The sequence below is a fragment of the Aspergillus luchuensis genome, chromosome 8, assembly GCF_016861625.1.
Source record: "Aspergillus luchuensis IFO 4308 DNA, chromosome 8, nearly complete sequence".
Taxonomy (NCBI): domain Eukaryota; kingdom Fungi; phylum Ascomycota; class Eurotiomycetes; order Eurotiales; family Aspergillaceae; genus Aspergillus; species Aspergillus luchuensis.
This window is the reverse complement of record NC_054856.1, coordinates 3532348-3550895: the sequence shown is the minus strand read 5'-3', so window position 1 is coordinate 3550895 and position 18548 is coordinate 3532348. Positions and strand designations below refer to the sequence as shown.

General features: G+C 50.1%; 4 protein-coding genes across 4 annotated transcripts; 1 reads left to right on the top strand and 3 right to left on the bottom strand.

The window, feature by feature from the left end:
- Positions 1 to 406: 406 nt before the first annotated feature.
- On the bottom strand, positions 407 to 7875 carry AKAW2_81212S (type I iterative PKS; the record flags this gene model as incomplete). Its single annotated transcript, XM_041682318.1, has 7 exons — positions 407 to 558; positions 626 to 5635; positions 5689 to 6619; positions 6686 to 7048; positions 7114 to 7382; positions 7458 to 7602; positions 7684 to 7875. 7 exons carry the CDS (start codon positions 7873 to 7875, stop codon positions 407 to 409), a joined length of 7062 nt encoding a protein of 2353 aa, XP_041549173.1.
- Positions 7876 to 10328: 2453 nt separating this feature from the next.
- On the bottom strand, positions 10329 to 11249 carry AKAW2_81211S (uncharacterized protein; the record flags this gene model as incomplete). The annotated part of the gene is made up of 2 exons (XM_041682317.1): positions 10329 to 11032; positions 11111 to 11249. The coding sequence occupies 2 exons, from the start codon at positions 11247 to 11249 to the stop codon at positions 10329 to 10331; spliced, it is 843 nt and encodes a 280-aa protein (XP_041549172.1).
- A 3434-nt stretch (positions 11250 to 14683) lies between these two features.
- On the top strand, positions 14684 to 15738 carry AKAW2_81210A (glutathione S-transferase family protein; the record flags this gene model as incomplete). The annotated part of the gene is made up of 5 exons (XM_041682316.1): positions 14684 to 14714; positions 14804 to 14826; positions 14883 to 14994; positions 15082 to 15265; positions 15342 to 15738. 5 exons carry the CDS (start codon positions 14684 to 14686, stop codon positions 15736 to 15738), a joined length of 747 nt encoding a protein of 248 aa, XP_041549171.1.
- A 1825-nt stretch (positions 15739 to 17563) lies between these two features.
- On the bottom strand, positions 17564 to 17977 carry AKAW2_81209S (uncharacterized protein; the record flags this gene model as incomplete). The annotated part of the gene is made up of 1 exon (XM_041682315.1): positions 17564 to 17977. One exon carries the CDS (start codon positions 17975 to 17977, stop codon positions 17564 to 17566), a length of 414 nt encoding a protein of 137 aa, XP_041549170.1.
- Between the last annotated feature and the right edge of the window lie 571 nt (positions 17978 to 18548).

Below are 18548 nucleotides of genomic sequence, written 5' to 3'. Positions count from 1 at the left end.
ACATTACTCAACGCGAATGGTTAGGACCTAGTTGTAAAGAGCTTTACTTAGTAGTAAATAACCTCCACTATAAGCTGAAGAGATTTTCCTCGATGATACTCGTTGCCTAGATTAGGTATTGAGTAGGTGACCTCCATCCACAGGCTCTTCTCAAGCATCTTTGGATGTATCTCAATAGGATAAGACGATACAGTAAAAGAGCGATTTATGACTTTGACTAGTTTCATTCAAATAGACGAATCCCCCGTATGACCTGATCCTACTCCTATCACGACATCAAGTAAAGACAGTGTGATTAAAGAAAAAATATGATCATAGCCAATGTTTAGGATGCGAGCATAGCGTTTTTCAATCATCAAAAAGTTCCATTCTATAAAGCTACCCTAGTATATATATGGTCCCAGATCTAAGCCTTTGCAGCGACAAAAGAGCTCCCCGCGGTTATCTTCTCAGCTAGGATCCTCACAGGCTGGGAGCTGAGGAGCTCGAAGGAAGACAACGCAGCTCCTAATTCGCGACTGACCCAAGTCTGCATTTCCGTCGCTTTGAGCGAATCCACTAGAATTATTAGCGGTTAGCATACAGATACAATATCATCTAAAGGGAAAAGAAGAGGAGAACCAACCTCCCAAAGCAGACAAAGGCAAGTCGAGATCGACAGAATCAGGAGCAGCGCCCATTGCCCGAGCCAGATAGGTTTGCAAAGCCTGGCTAACGAGCGAGATCGATTCTTCTATTGAGTCAGCTCGTTTGAGTAGAACGCTCGTCTTGACGGGGCCTGTGGCAGCTTGGGCTTCAGGATCGGCGATCCGAGCACGGTGATCGAACTTGCGGTCAAATTGCCAGGGACTGGCACCGTCTTCACGCGGCAGAACATCAATCAACCCGGCAATTATCTGAGCAGGCGGTGCAGGTTGCATCTGGCCCTGGACGAGGAGACGAATAAGGGTCTGCACCTCTGCCTGTGAGATCTCGGTTCCCAAGACGTGCCGATACCGCTGACGACGCTGCTCAGAAGACTCAGCCACATCCGTCACTCCGCTGGCGTCTTCAACGAGCCCCAGGTTGATACTACAACCAGCGAGGTTATGTTTGTGCCGCCACTCCATTAGGGCATCCATGAAAGCATTGCCCGCGGCATAATTGGCCTGACCCATGTTGCCGATGACACTGCTGATCGAGGAGAGAGTGACGAAGAAGTCCAGCGGCCGTGTGGCTTGGAACGCCTGGTGCAGATTCCACGTGCCTTGGATCTTAGCCCGTGTCGACTGTTGCCAGGATTCCCAGTCCATCTGGTCGAACATCGCATCTTTGAGAACGGTGGCGCACTGGATGATGCCACGGATGCGCCAGTTGTGGTAGGCTGCGTGCGTCAGGAGTTGCTTCACGTCATGTTCGCAGGCAACATCGCAGCGTATCACCTCCGTTCGGGCTCCACGCGCGCGCAGTGCATCCAGAGCGGCTTGTTGACTTGATTGTGTTGCTCCAGAACGACTTGAAAAAACAATGTGACGGGCCCCGCTGTCTACCAGAGCGCTCGCTAGAGAGATTCCGATTGTGCCCAGTCCTCCAATTAGAAGGTAGGTGTTCTCACTGGGTAGCGGCCTTGGCTCGGGTTGAACAGGTCTCACTGCCACGGGACCTGGAGCCTGGAGGTCAAGGATGACCCGGGTGCCGGAATTCCTCGCATGAGAGATAGCCTCGTCCACCTGTGAAACTGGAAAGACAGGATAAGATGCCACCTGCACGAGAGACTTATGTCCTGCGATGAGATCGACTGCTCGGTGGAAATTAGCCTGTATCAGGCGCGGAGTATCCCTAAGCATCCGAGACAGAGAGAGTGAGGTGACAGTGCAGCCTTGCTCTAAGATCTTCTGGGGTAGTGCCGAGAGTTGCAGGTCCCCACTCAGGTCAATATACCGACCCCCAGGCGCTAGGCAAGACGCTGCTTGTCGGCTAGCTGCTCCCGCGAGGTTACAGACAGTGAGCTCGACTCCTCTGCCGCTAGTCAAACGGGCAATGGTAGTTGGAAGTGACCGATGGAGGGAGATAATCCGGCCTTTTAAGACAGGGTACTGGGCACGTAGCTCCTCTACAACACCATCCACCGCAACAAACACCTGCATCCTTGCCGCTAAGGCACAGTGTACAGTGGCCCTGAGTGTCTGATTAACAGAGCCCACAATCAGAACGGAGCCGGATACTTGATGCATTCCATTGACAAGACTGGTATAGGCGGTAGAATACGCGATCGGCATGGAGAGAGATTGCGCGGGGCCTTGCTGCGGAGGACAAGTCCAGACAGAGCTCTCGGGCAAACGAACCCGAGTGGATATGGTCTGGCCAGGTATCACACACAGCACCGTCTCTCCAACCGAGAAGACCGATAGCAGAGACTGTCCGACCTGGCAAACAGTGCCCAAGGCCTCTGTCAATTGGACGCGAGCCTCCGTGGTCTTTGCTGTTGTAGAGGGAAGTGAAATAGCATGAAGATGAACTTCTACTTCATCCTCCGCTATCGCAGTGGCTAGTCGGTCGTCCAATTGCCATTGCGCTCCCTCAAGATCGGATGACTTGCTGTGTAGACGCAGCGGTCGGGTGTCCTCCGTCAACTCAGCCAGTATAGGTTTCGGGCCATGTACAGCTGCTTCCATCGCATCATCCAATGGCGAGTAAGCAATTGCGCGTGGTACATACAAGCGGCCGTCGCGCAGTAAGTACTCGTAATCCTGGGGTCGCGACCGCGACTGGTGGCTTAGTCGTAGAAGACGTGCAATACTACGGCCAAGATGACCAGGATCCCGCGCAACATCCTTCTCCTCTATTAGAAGCTGGGGTAGGTCCAGGTTGGGGTTTTCATTCCGCAGAGTTCGTAACAGCCCGGTTGTAGCACCAGTAGCCGCATAAGAGGCGGCTGTGTCCAAGGGTGCGGGCGATACCCAGAGTATGTATTTCGCCTGAACCAGCGTGCGCATGCATTCCATATCTGCGGGAGTCCAGCGGAGCGTCCATGACTCGTGCAGTTCCATCAACGATATAACCTGCTTGTCCTTCAATTTTGATACCTCATGGGGGCTTACTCTCTCCACCCGGGCGCCCTGCTCCTCGATCAAGGGGGTGAGCTCCTGTAACAGAGCATTAAAAATGTCAGCTGGCTCGGGTGCCAGAACGTAGATGATTGGGTCTAGTAACGAAGACGCTTCATCCCGCCGATGGATAAGTAGTGAGTTTGTCTGAGAAGTAATCCCGTGTACCTTCCAATCGGCATGTCTGTCAAGATTTTGAGTGACCTCATCCTGCATACCCGCTGGGATGGACGCAATTATCCAGCCATCTGGTTGGGCGACTCTGTTAATATCATCCAGGAGGGGAAAGTCTTGTCTGCCAGTCCACAGGTCGGGGTGATCCAGTAGGACCGCGTCGTATGCTCCTTCGTCTGGCAGGGACGAAGCTACCTCCGCCAGGGTGAGCACAGGGTGTAGGTGGCAGTTGGGTAGTATTTGCTGCAAAGCCTGTACCCGCGCACTTGAACCATCTGGACTCATATCTACTAAGATTACCGTTAGCTGTTGCAGCTTTGGCCGGTATTTGCCAGTTGGGACCAGCTCCTGGAGAGCCGGCACCAGGTGGTCAAAGCGGCTCTCTGCTGCCACCACCAGCATGCGTGCATCGCCATGAGTATGGCACACGCTTCTAAGCCATGATGAGAGTGTACCATCACAATGCTCGGCCCAGGAGTCCACATGCTCGGCCCAGACTAGTGATGAGAACCGGCTCTGAGGAACGTTTTCAACTGCAGCAGACGGGCGGGACTGTATTGGGACCCCACCAAGTCGGACACCTTGCAGTACGAGGCCAGGGTGTGACCAGGTGGGGTGCGATGCAACAACCTCTGATCGAGAAATGCCTTCCTCGTCCCAGTGCGTTTCCACATGAAGATTGAATTGCTCCCCAGTTGAGGGTGAAAAGCGGGTGGACATGTAGAGTCGGTCTACCGCAATGGGGATCTGAGCATTCTGGTTAGACAGTGCCTCGGAACAGGAGAGTACAGCAGCCTGGAAAAGCGAATCCAGAGATGATGGATGAAGAAAGTACGGCGATTCCTGCTCATGGGGCATGGTACTTTTAGTATCCGTTACAATCACTGATGCAAACAGGCGAGACTGTGTGGGATGGAAGAAAACCCTCTGCATCGTTCGGAAGGTCGGACCCATGGTGACACCTCCAGTCTCAGACAACCAGCCATAAACCGCCTCACTATCCACTGCCACGTTCGCCGCAGTTTGTGTCTGTCGAGCTTGTTGGACCGTCCGCGCCCAGTTCAATGCGGTAGTGCTGTCCTCCATTTGCTCTTCCTCTCCCGCATAATCCATTGTAAAGCTACCCTTTGCATGTTGAACCCATGGGGATTCCTCTGGCCGAGAAAAGATGCCGAACTGGTACCAGCCAGGCACGGCATGGGGGGACACATGAAGTAAAATCTCAAGTCCGTTTTCCTCAGAAGGAATAACCATGCCTCGGAAGAATTCCAAATCATGAAACTCAATGCCGGCCAGGGTCACAGACTCGGTCAACTGACGTGCGGCCTCAGCTACTATCGCCACCATCCCTGCCGCAGGCAAGACAATGGAGCCTGCAACGACATGGTCAGCCAGCCATGGATGCTCCGAGAGACGTAGGAAATTCCGCCATCGAGGCTCAATATTATTTTGATAATCGCAGGCGACCCCAAGTAAATCATGGCGAGGCTGGACACGTTGGCGTAATTGACTTGATTCATACGGTTCATGCCAGTACCTGGACTGATGATTCCAAGCATAAGACGGAAGAAGCGCCTGACTCAACTGTGGCTTATGATCGCCAAGCAAGCTCCGATTTACCCAGTCAATCTCTAAGGGACATCCAATACTCCAGAGGACACCAGCTACCTGTAGAGATGTATGTAGTGCATCCTTCTTCCGCTGCACTAAGCTCAGGTAAGGCAAGGAAGTCAGACCCGCATTGACTTCTTGAACGGTCTGGGTGAACGGTCCCCTAAGGGCCTCGTGCGGGCCAATCTCGAGGATGGCGCTCCATGGGACAGCTACTGCGCGCCGGCGTCGAGGACCAGCCTCACTCATAGTGGCCAGCTGGCCCACTGCTGCAGCAAATTCGACGGGACTGACGAGATTGCGTATCCAATAATCCGGCCCGAGTTCATCGGGGTGTTGAACACGCGTCTTTGTAACGGAGGAAAACATTGCTACTTTCCCTTGATGTAGATTCACGGGCTTGATCGATGCAATGGAATCCCGATAGTCATCAGCTAAAGCGCGCATGTAAGGGGAATGATACGCAGTATCAACACGCAACTTCCGTGCAAAGTGCCCCCTGGCCTGCAGATATTCGGCCAAATGATTAATCTGGTCATTATTACCCGATAGCGTCACACTCGACGGACTGTTAATGCAAGCAACAACAACAGCCTCCAAAGACAAGGCCTTTAGATAGTCTCGGGCAGTTTCCTCGGATACGCCCGCTGCTAACATGCCTCCACTCGGCCCATTCTCAACAATACGCTGCGAAAATACACCACGGAAGTAGGTAATTCTGATCGCATCTTCGTGGGTAAGATATCCAGCTGCGTATGCAGCTCCTTGAGTAACAAATCAGCACCCGTGCACCATAAGATCACCAGACAAGACCTACCAACTTCGCCACTAGAATGCCCTACTACTGCTTTCGGAGTAATTGACCAGTCAGACAGTAAGTCAATCAATGCGATCTGGAGCGCGCAGCAGACCGGTTGACTGCGATCAGGGCGGTTAATACGGCTTGTACTTGCATGAGCACGGATTTCCTCGGCCAAATCCCACTGGCAGCCAAGGGCGGTTAATACCTCCTGGCTATGATGGATGCTGGCCGCAAATACAGGAAATGCGACCAGTTCAATTCCCATGCCAGCCCATTGCGCCCCTTGGCCAGTGCAGACAAATGCTAGCGCAGTCTGCTGCTGGCGCCTGGCACGTGGAAAACTGGCCAATCCTCGCCCCAATGCCTCCTTCAGACCACCAAGTGTGTCGGCAACTACAAAACTGCGGAATCCAAACTTTGAGCGTCGGGTAGCCATGGTATGCGCCAGGTCGGTCAAAGGGGGAGTTTCCGATGACGCCTCGAGTGCATGCGTCCATTTCTGAGCTGTCCGATCCAAACCAGCCTTGTCATGCGTAGACACTACTACCAGCTGCGCAATACTGATGGGCGATCGAGGTATTGTCTGAGGGGCAGTGCCAATATACTGAGCCACACTTTCAAGAATGGCGTGCGCATTGGCGCCACCAAATCCAAAGGAGTTGATGCTGGCGCGCTGGGGGAGATGGGAAGGCCATGGCTGGGTTATGTCGCTCAGGCGCAGTCGCCATCTCTCCGTCTGGATTTTAGGATTCAAAGTCATAAAGCCTGCATTTGGTACCAGAGTCCCTTTCTCCAGACAAAGCACGACTTTGATAAGACTGGTCACTCCAGCTGCTCCTTCCGTGTGACCGATGTTACTTTTAACCGAGCCAACGTAAACAGGTTCGTCGTTCGGCGTACGTTCTTCCCCAAAGCTGGCGCCGATGGCCGATAGTTCCGTAGGATCCTATTCAGACTGGTGTGTCAACATTCACGTATCGAATTGCATCAAGGCATGAGCAGTGTCACTTACACCAAGAGCGGTTCCCGTTCCATGTGCTTCAAAATATGCTGTTTCTCGCATTGACAGCCCTACCTGTCGGTACGTCGCCCGGATGAGATCTGCTTGTGCTTCGGCGTTGGGCATGGTGATCCCGGGCGTCCGGCCGTCTTGGTTAGCCCCAGTGGCCCGCACTATGGCACGAATTACATCCCCGTCGGCTACCGCCTGGGATAAAGGTTTTAGTAGGACTGCCCCGAGGCCTTCACCACGGCCATATCCGTTGGCACGGCTATCAAATGAATGGCTGATCCCGTCGGCGCTGAGCATGTGCATGTAGGATAGTCGTTGTGTAAAGTTGGGGTGCAATATTATGCTAGCACCGCAAACCAGCGCCTAAAGTTCACGTTAATTAGGGTTCCAAGGTTGCAGGAGTGTCGCGTTCACTATGGACCACTAACCATGCGGCATTCGCCAGCACGCAATGCTTGGGTGGCGAGGTGCAGTGCTGTCAGACTGGAGGAGCACGCTGTATCCATCATTATACTGGGTCCTCGCAGGTCAAAGAACCACGATATGCGGTTCGCTAGCATTGTCCGCCCGTTCCCCGTGGCTGAGTTGTGCGGCATATCCATGATATCACGGGTGGAGAGTAATTCATAGTCGTTCGTCATACAGCCGCTGTAAACACCGGTGGAACTCCCGGGCAGAGACTCCATGGGGACGCCGGCTGCAGATGCCATTAATCCCAGTTAGCTCGACTCGCTGCACCTCGCGACAATATTAGAGATGACGGGCTGCGTACCATTTTCGAAGGCTTCATATGCGACCTCAAGCAATAGGCGCTGTGCCGGGTCCATGCCCGCGGCTTCCTTTGCTGTGATGGAGAAGAAAGGGGCGTCGAAGCATGCCGGGTCTTCCTCCAAGAAGAACCCGCTGTCATGGTTGATCTAAGTGGCATTGGTTTTGTTCAGGCTCAATGTCATTCGTGTCGAGGAGTTATTGTCAGAAGCAGAGGAGGGAGGACGTACGGCACCTTTTCTTTCATGGCTCGGATGCTTCCACGCCGCGGCTTGATATCGGTTACCGGGTACAGGGCCATGTTCCTTTCGTCCATCTCGCAACATCTCCCAGAAGCCGTCTAACGACGCCGCCTGGCCAGAAAAACGGCAGCCCAGGCCTATCACTGCAATAGGCTCCGGGCATGATGATGTATTGTTCATAGTGGTAGGCCGTCACGACGCCGTGTCACCTCAATGCACTAAGGTGGTCTCTTAATCAAGTAACCTCACGTTGACTAATTTTCCGTTATCTCAAGTCTTCGGCACATTTTTTGGATTCACTTCCATTCTTTATACGTATATACAATCTCTACCACAACCTACATCGTATCCGGATTAAACCGTTCCCAGCACTGCCACCGCCCGTCACAGAGCTTAGGCGTAGTTAGACCCTTGTTGATCTTTCTGCTACATGCTATGACGACCGATATGCAAGGCTTGCAAAACCACGCAAGGACACTGTTTGTTTCTGGGCGTCAAGATAGATGTGATCGGCGATCCTATCTACAAGACATGATGGTCTATGTAGCAGCAGATTCGTTAATCAGCTAGCGGATAGCTTGCTACCTTCCGACTCCAAGGCTCTCGTGTGGGTATCACTGCAGGTCAGGACAACTAAAAGACAAAATCATGAAGGAAGCTGCGTAAGTGTGACAAAGTCATTGGAAATCGATCTGCGTTTCGGAGTATCAGGACAGAGCCCACGCAGGCCTATGCAAGTGGGAGTATAATATCGTGGCAACAAGGGGAGTGTGCTATTCTGCGGAATGAAGCAACGGCATTGTTCTCTTCTATCTTTATGTAGTGTGTGCGCATGACCGCTACATTCCTTTAGGCTTTGCTGGATTCCAATTAACCCACTCAATTTCTGTCTTATACCTTGCCGACTGCAACAAATATGGCATTTTAATATTACTGGTTCCAGACTCTTTTCTAAGGAATGGAACGTGGGTAGTGATACGTATACAAGCCTTGAGTCAATACAGAAATTCAATGGAAACTGCAAGGAACGGCTTTGCGTGAGCCCTGTATGGCTGTATTTCCAAGGGGTGGCTTGTTCAAAACCTGCCAAATACACCAAATAACAAGGAACTTTCGCGCTCCGTAATTAGCTGTATGACGTGACTGCCTTTACGGCTTTTTTTGCTGAGCTCGCCTTGTCGTCACGAAGGCTAATAGAGCCTTCGCGTGTGCAGAGTCTTGAAATTGACAAAATGATTTTCAGCCTATTTCAAGAGCAGTTCGAAACTAGCACAGTTGCTTCAATGTACGAAGACGTGATTCTCATGCGGCTACTGAGACTAGATTCGGACCGCTGACGTCCTTTGCACAAGCACGGTGTCGGGTGAAGGGACGCCAATTACTATACAATATTCGCTTATTACTCCTATTCTCATGCAGGTTGCGAGACTCGATACCTCTCAAAATGGCGGCCAACAAGTATATTTGCCTTGCCCTCGTGTGTTGTGGATTAATGCAGCAAAGTGACCGGTTACCAATTCAAGGCAAAGCCTCTATGGTAATGGCCGATTAAACTTCTTCTAAGGGGATGTTGTGATCGGTCCCACGTAGCCGGATTAGCTGGGCTTGATCGATCCGATCTCGGGAAAAGCTTCCCTGTGACGTAGGTTCAAAAGACCGATCATTGCCTGGCGTATATATTCGGGGACCTGCATATTCAAGGATGACAGTGGGCACAAGGCCTGGGCCAATGTGGGTCTTAAGTAGCACGCTTCACGCTCAGGGAATTTGGGTTCATAGTGCATATCACACTCTGTCATCGGTACATTTGACGATGACAGATATAAAAGGCTAACAGCCAAATTCCAAGTGTGCACCGCTGGCGAATCCAGCACGTGAGTTTCTCATCACAAGCCCCTTCCCTTCCCCCTTGCTTCTATCTTCACGCGTTGCGATCAGGCCACATGGCAGTGACCTAGATCTGCTTTGGGGGTATCTCTAGTATTTGAGTTCCAAAGTGTACTTCTTGGATACCTAAAAATTGATCTATCCTTTTAATTTCAGACTCTCAGGGTTGAGACTCCTTCCCTGAAAATGCCCATCAGTAGAGCTCATAATCTCACCAAAGGCTATTAAGGTTATCGCGCCGAAAATACTTCCTTGATCTCCCCTGTACCCCAAATGTAGAACACTGCAAGGAGGCGAGGGGGTGATACTCAGCCTTCAGCAGGTTCGCCTTGGTCCATGAGGGAAATCTGGACCTGGGCCTCATGTACCAGTGGGATGGATCATGTACCGAGTGGGGCCACTCGACCTCTCCATTAGATCATTTTCCTTGGAGTGTAGCTCAGCCCCCACGCTCTACCAATTGAAATTCTAGTCAAATGCTGCGCATTTCATTCTTCGGCACATTATGGAACATTATACATAGAAGCGGGAATTCCCGCTACCAATGTTACACCGCTCAAACTGCCCGCAATTCTCTCTGCAGTTCTGCTGGAAAATGTTCTGAGACATACCGCTGGTTCAAGGACGCAACAAGTCCAAATACCTCTTGCATATAACGCATACGCATTGACAATGTAGAACAAGGTATGCTTCTGTATAATAACGCCACAGAAGCCATTCCAGACGATTTCCCTGCTTTCGACATCTTACTGAGGTGTCAACTGGCTTTGCGCAATTAGCCATTCTAATCCGGCCCTGAATTGTCTCAGCTCCGACCCACTTCTCGGGATATCATGTCCGGCAGAATGGAGAATGGTCTTGCGACACTTAGGGTTGCAGAATTCCTCGACTAGCAAGGCGCAGTCGGATAACCCAGGGAGGTCATTATGACCCCGTAGATGCAAGGTAGGGATCGAGAGGCGGCCCGCAAAATGGTCCGGGTGCAAGGCACAGGGAATTTCTTCGATAGACCGGTCCAGAAAGAAGCGAATTGGCTCGCGAGTAATCGACCGGCCTGCCTTGATCACCTTGACAAATTCTTCAATTGGTGCCTTGATGGATGTGGGCAATTGTGCAAGCTGATCATCCTGCCCAGAACGGATCCTCTGCTGATCCTGCCGAGACAGGCTTCCCATTAAGGACTGGCAGTAGTTAGGGTCCGAGGCGCAGGGAATTGTTGTCGAGCAGAATATGGCAAACCGAAATGGGAGTGGTTCTTCGGGGTGGCTGGCAGTCTGTTCGAGGAGGAAGGAGGCAATGATTGAGGCTCCCTGACTGAATCCTAGGATACCGTCAAAGGGACCCTCATCCTCAATCGCTTCGGTGATTAAGGTGTGAGCCTCCTCGATGGATGGTGCGTCAAATGTGCGTGACCAGCAGTAATATGGGGGAGTAAACTTGGTTTCGATTCCTTCGAGGGAGTCATCGAAAAGCGGTTAGCTCTGTCGTTCTCACTCTCGAGCGGACCATGTAGAAAGGATTGCCAAACCAGGTGCGGGCGGGCATTCGATCTCGCCGGAGAGCATATGAAACTCCCAACTGGGATCTGCCGAATGGAGGAGACCCGACAGTTGATATTGAAGGGCATCGGCACTCGTACCATAGCCGTGTAGACAGAGAATACGCATGCTGAATGAATCTTGCAAGCAAAAATTGCAGTTTCCGAGGCTCTCTGGAAGCGAAATACTACTATTGAAGTCATTTATATGCCCGAGATCGTGATTACCAAAGCAGTGGTGTCATGGTTCGCATTTACTAGACAACAAAGTATTCTTGCCCCTTATCCAGTGCTGTAAGGGCTATACCCGTAGTAAACTAAAGCCATCTGGGGAGTCATGGGAAGACAGATCGCACTTTGACCGGGTTTCATTTTGCTGTGCTTTCATGTTCCAAAACACAGAGGCCAAGAAAAAAAAAGCTGGCGCTTCTATAAATGCCACGAGAATCGTTAAAAATTAAACTATACCGTGCACCTATGACAAGGTATTCCAAAGGAATCAAAGCATTGTCTCTAAGCTTGTTTCAAATTCGTCCCCGGACGTGTCCAAGCACAAGCAAGCACAGATCGCCGCATTCCAGGGATCTCCGTCGTGATGTTGGAAGACCCGGTCTACCTGTTGAACTGGTAGAACCGACATGCTCAAACATTCTTCGAAATAGCTTGTAAAGATGCGACAAATAAAGTACGTGTCTTCAAAGTACTCCTCTTCGCACTTGATTTACTGTATGTGACTAACCCGCCAGGGCTATTGTGCGGATAAGATTCGGGAGGCTCTACCGCCACACCTACCAGCCTCTGTTCAAGCCACACTCTCCGCCTACCTTAGTAGGATTAGCTTGTCGTTCAAACCTTGCAAAATCCCACCGCCTGCTATTTGGTCGGATTGGCTGCCTGGGGCGAAATATATTGCCTAAGGCTGTATATTAACGATTGAGTAAGTAGTTGAAGTCCTCAAAGAGGAACATACAGTATTACAGGTAGACTAGTTAGTTTCCATGTAGTAGAAATAAGCCTTACTACATGCTTGAGACAGGCTGTTGTGACGTCACTACTTGCGAATATACTCCCATTGGAGGCGTTCCACGAAGACTATACTAATATATAGTGTCGACGCATTCATTGTTAGACCAGAAACGTTATCATATCGCTTCTATCCAGCCAGGCAACGAAGGGTTTTGCTCCCCGACATATGACACAGATGACACTTTAGGTGAGAGAATAGTTACGTTACAGTAAAAGAACTTAGATGGAGCTTACTTTAACTCCTGCCAGAAGTATGCCACATCTGGGTATAGTAAAGAGAGTGTGTGTATATGTGCACCACGCAACTTAGTTAATATTGGTACCAATCCTATTTCATGACGTAATGGACAATACATACTTTGATGATAGATACAATATATGACAAGATGGCATATCTTGCGAGATCATTCCGGATTTCCTCCATTTCATGGATCCTCTAATGTGATACGTAACGTAAAGAGAGCGAATCGCTGCCACGAAACGGATCAGTGAGTAGTGGAGACATTGAGTGTAGTCTCCACTGTAAATCCAGGGGATTGGCATTGGCTGGCTCGTGACTCGTGCTGCTGAACGGGGCTATTGATATGAACAGTGGTGTGCCCGCCAGCTGATGCTTCAGGCCATTCGGGTACAGTCCCAGTAAGCTCAACCAGGGAGTCACTGGTTCCTTGGAACTTATTTGCACTGTCTATGGCAAGTCTAAGGTCGTTTCTATTGCGTGTGCTGGACTTGAGTAGGTGCTGCTCTGGCTACCGACCGTGAAAACGGTACGGAAGCTATGAATTATTGACTTGAGTGATGTTGCCCCAACAAACAGAGCGCCGTAACATGGAAGAAAGGCGGCAATAATGGAACAATTGGGCTCTATGAGCATGAATATAATCATCTTGGACTGGAGGCCTGTCGTCCATGCTACTACACAGCTTTTGAAGAGGAAACTGGGAAGATCATGGGTAATACTTACGAACCAAGGCATGGTCAACGACCACTTTAAACAGCGACGCGTGGGGCAGAATAAGCCGAACAACGGCAGCCACACAGCAACTGCAATCACGAAGCATTATGTCAGTAATCCAAGAGCTAGTTGCAAAACCGTAATGACTTAGAATGCACCCAGCCAGAATATTAGCAAGACACCAAACTTCTTGTGAGGTCGCATGTGCAGAGACCATAGTACCGGGATGAGAAGCAGGAGAACGGCGGCATTCAAGACGATGCTAGTTCCTGATTGTGCAAACCCAAGCGCGACGGTATCTAATTGGAAGCGGCCTTTTCCAGTCCAGGACATGCTTATCGGGTCTCCCTCCAAAAGGACCAACTGTGCCAACATGTTAAGACGGGGATGGGGTACCAGGGACTGGTAGCGGGGCTCGTACGAAAAAGAATAGAATTCCCCAAGCGCTAACAATTGCGATGGAGATCCAAGAGACCAGCTGAAATATTTGTGTCACAAATATCCTCTTGTAAAGAGTAGGATGGAGATTTTGACTGCACACAAGCCTGCCTGGAGGATGGTGCTACAGATCAGAAGCAATTACAATGACTTTACAACACCCGTAGCAGCATCGATTTTATAGACACCAACACCGGTGATGCTTCCGATTTCCCAGGTGCATATGCTTAGCCCCAATGTGAGAACCTACTCTAACATCAGCTGTTGCTGTCGTTGATTCAGGTTGACATTCATACCCATGCTGCCATAATCCACCAGTCGTCCGCCTGGAGCGTCAACCGAGCGGCTCTGCGCGCTTTGAACTGGAATTTAATCGATATTAAGGAGAGAAGAGGGAACATGACCGACACAATAATGAGGGGCGCTGTTACGAGCGGACCAACTGGCGATTTCGACGGTTCATGCCGTTCCGAAAGTTTTGGTAGATTTGGGCGCACCACAACTTGATAGGAAATACCTGTTTTGGCTTAGTTGGTAGCAGCCTGCCAGAAATAGTAGGTGAATAATGGACTTAGATAGGATGAAGTGTCTCCGTATGTATCACTTGTCGCAACAATTATAGCATTCTCTATCTACTTGCATGTAAAACTGGTTGGGTATTTAGGTGAGCCGAGCATCGCCGGTGAAGCACACATCATGGAGCAAACGAGCAAAGACTCAACCCTGGGTGGTGTGTATGTGTTCAATATGTATGGTATTGAAAAGTATGTCCTATTACAGTAACAACGGCAGCAATTTGGAACAAAGTTGGTGGGGTCTGCCTAGCAAATCTGCTGGATCTTCGACGCTAGTAAGCACTAACCCCCAAATCTTACCCTCCGGGTTCCTAACAACAGAAGACTAGACATGAATCGAACAAAGAAATGATCACACCAACAGCCTCGTCTAATTTTTCCATTCCGCAGAACTATGATCACAACACATCAACCCCACACCCAGACCAAAGGTGACTCGGCCTGCATATAACAGGGAATCTCCCTTGAGATACTCCATCCAAAATCACAACTTCTTGACTCCCCGCAGATACCCTGTTGTGTGACATCTCTCGTATATCTCAATTATCGTCTCACCATCAACTCAACACCATGACCAAGCCCATCACTGTCTGGCTGACGCGTAAGCTGACCCTCAACGCTCCAGCCCTGGCTCAAGGGCGTTTATCAACAATCGCCATAGCTAAGCCGGTTTGCTAATATCTTGTATAGCCCCTGGACCGAACCCATGGAAGGTCAGTGAAATCATATGGTAGCATCCCATGCATCATTGACGATCCATACTATGCAGGTTATTACTATCCTAGAAGAGCTGCAGGTTCCATACGTTATACATTCTTTCAAGTTCGATGATGTGAAGAAACCCCCCTTCATAGACATTAACCCCAACGGTCGAGTCCCGGGTAAGTGACTCATTGTGATAGCTTTTACATGTGCCATGAAATTGTTGGTCCCTTTAGGCAGTTTGCCAAGCTAACTGACACGAACAGCAATCGTCGACCCCAACACCAATTTATTGCTATGGGAGTCAGGCGCTATCATTCAATACTTGGAGGAAGTGTACGACACCGACAATAAGCTCACCTATGACTCGCTCAACGAGAAGCATCTTCTGAACCAGTATCTGCACTTTCAGATGAGCGGACAGGGCCCATACTTCGGGCAGTGCGGATGGTGTGTTACCAATATCCGTCCCCCGTCGGATGATGCCTACATCGCAGCCGTCCAAGGCTAATCTTTCTCCATCCAGGTTCAACGCCCTACATTCTGAGAAACTCCCTTCCGCCATTGATCGATATGTCAAAGAGGATCACCGTTTGCTGGGCGTTCTCAATACAGTCCTTGAAGACAAAACGTGGCTCGTCGGGGATAAATGTACATTCGCTGACTTGGCCTTTCTCCCGTGGAATACTCGCCTTGACATGGCCCTTCTTACCCCGCCCGGGGAGGATCCCTTGGCCCCATACCCAAATGTTCAGGCATGGCAGAAGCGCATGGAAAGCAGGGCCTCATGGAAGAAAGTCTTGGAGGTTCGGTCGAAGCTCATGGATGAGCAGGGATTGCAACCAAATGGCATACCGAAGGGTATCAAGACCTTTCAAGAGTACGAAGAGCACATAGCCAGTGCCAATGAGGCGAAAAAGTAATAGCTAGCTTGGCTAGCCCACTTACGGTAGAGGCTGAGACTATAGGGCATTGTGTAGTCTGCTAGGGTTATGTTAGGTTGCGATTCGCCGTAGAGTAATGAAATTCATTTTGCTTCATCTCCAACCTTTCCCGTCACTTGCAAGCGTAGCGTGAACCTTAGAGTAACCCGAAATCACATTTGAATTTTCCCAAGTCCAGCTGAGGACTTATAATTATTACTGTGGCATGACACAAGAGGGTTGGTCTATTCTCTTTTACATGCTTCACTCTACGATTAACAATAGCTAGCCAGCACTCAGAATATGACTAGGACTATTTTGGGAACATGAAGACAACAAACTGTACGAGGAATGTCTAGTGATGAGTACGGTTGGGATAATGAACGAGTAATGCCATCCCAGTCCAGGTTATCAAATCCTACCGTGCCGGTACGACTCGCTTCTACTGCAGGTAGAGGAAGGGTGCGGAAAGCGGGAAGCGGGAAGCGGGAAGCGGGAAGCGGGAAGCGGGTAGCATAGCCCATGTGAAATAGGCGCCCTCCGACGGGATCATGTGGGAGCTCTAAGGAGACCAAGTGCTATGGGGAACAGGACCTCTGGAGCCGAAGTCGTGCTCAACTACGACCACCTACCCAACAAGTGGCTCGGAATATCGGTTCATCGGAAGCCCTTCTAGTTGTTGCACGATGCACGTTCATGCTGTCAGTTGTGTGTCAAAAGCCGCTTTCCAGCTAGCATGACCTGGTAGTATTGTTATGCCCCGCTCGTTTTGACGGGCGTGTTCGGTGATCTGTACCTCCGCAGAGCAAATTGAGCCAAATACTCCGTACTAGAGGCTTATCTCCTTGTTCCGAACTTCCACATTTGCCGGGGGGCATGGTCTAGACGCTACGGGAAATCTTGTCGTCCAATAAAGCGAATCGGCTAAGCTAAGCACTAATGCTCGACGAACATACAAGTCACATCTGGAAGACTCTGCGGCTGATATGCATGGCTCGGTCAGTGTACATGCGCAAGTTTATGAGCGTGTGAATCATATACCGTTTGGGCACCTCGATCAGTCGTGAGAGGAGCTTGCCCTCAATTAGGGGAGATGATCGTTGGCTGGTGCTGAGTGGCTATGTGTGCTCTATGACAAACACTTTCCTAGCAATATGAGGCAGGCTGGCAAGACCCATGTTAATATTGGATTAATGTGGAACAGCAAAGTCTACTCTGTGGACTATGCGGCCATACTGTAGTCTTCCAGAGGCCTATCTTTATTTCTTATGCTTGGCGAATATAGCTGGTCACCGAATCTTCCATTGTGTGGTTTTAGCTTATGCTATGTTCGGACGGGCTTATCATTGATTGAGACAAATGGTCAGCAGTTTCTATCTACACATGTTGATATGTAGTCGGCTATGCATAAAGGATCCACAATCCCAGAGCATGGAGACGTTCTCACACTAGAAAGGACACGCCCGATCCTTCCGAGTCCGAAACTCAATTCTGTCCCAAGGCCACGGGAAGATAAACTTGTGAGCCTCGTAGTTCTTCGGCCGACTATGTCCCAGTAGAACTCTGAATTCGTACGCGGTCAAAAGCTTCACGAATACCATCTTTATGATTGGGCTAGCAAAGTGTCGACCGGGACAGGATGTTTTGCCGTACCCAAAATCAAAGACCTCCTCTCTACTGTTGAGAATTGATGATCTGCCTGGTCCTTTCGTGAACCATCTTTTTTCTGGGCCATGCGGTAACTGCGGAGTCCATCAAAACGCTCTGGGTAGACAGTATATTTCGGATCGTTTCTTATGGCCATAACTGGGAGTGTGACGTACGTTCACTGATCGATTGATATACCCAAGAAGAAGGTATACGACTGCTTGAAGAGCCGCTTTGAACCAAGAATAGTTGGTGGGGAGAGACGTTGGGATTCTCGTAGCACGCTGTCGAGCTTGTAAAGTTTCGAGAAGGAATCAGCAGCATTATTCCAACCTGTCGTGGCCCAGACATTGTAAATTTCGTCTCGCAACTCGTCAATATACTTCGGATTCTCTATGAGATCATAGAGAACGTTCACAACGCGACGAAGGATAGTGTGAACCGATGCCAGGGCGAGAAGAACCTGAACATGAGCTAGGGTATCAGGATCAAGATCTGACCCCTTTGCAGCCTGTACCAGCCATGCGAGAACATTAAATTCATCTTCGGTTGCCTTTGGAGACCATGTGCCCTTGTCATCTTCCGAGATCATGTCGCGTATGACGGGGCCAAGCAGATCTTTCGCCGACTTGAGGTGAGCCTGACATCTCCAGAATGTAGGAAGGCATCGGCTGATAACAGGATGTCATGAAAGAAATGATTTGGCTCTTTGTGCCGTTGGTTTCCAAAAAATAACCGTGTACTCCATATAAACCATCCTATAACAAACACAGGCCAACCGGCTGCCATGGTTCTGACTATTCTTTGCATTAGAATTGTGTATCCAACCTTAGGAAACAAAATGACACGTCCGTTGTAGTCTGGCATATGCTTTACTGCTACGGCTTATGCATGGTAGATATATAGACCTACTATAGTAATGGGTTATATGAGCGAGGTGGCTAGAGAGATTTGTGGAGGATGAAAGGCGCAAGCCTTGTTTGCCACATGTCATTGTAGTTCATGACAGTGACGGAGTATTAATTGCAATGTTGTACGTAGAGCGCCGGGTGCCAAGTATTGGTATGTCAGGTGAATAGCGCGAAGCGCAGTTTCTTCAGGTCACAAGTATGATAGATCAACGTGCCAACCAACCCCCATCAACCACGATCGCCTCCCCACTA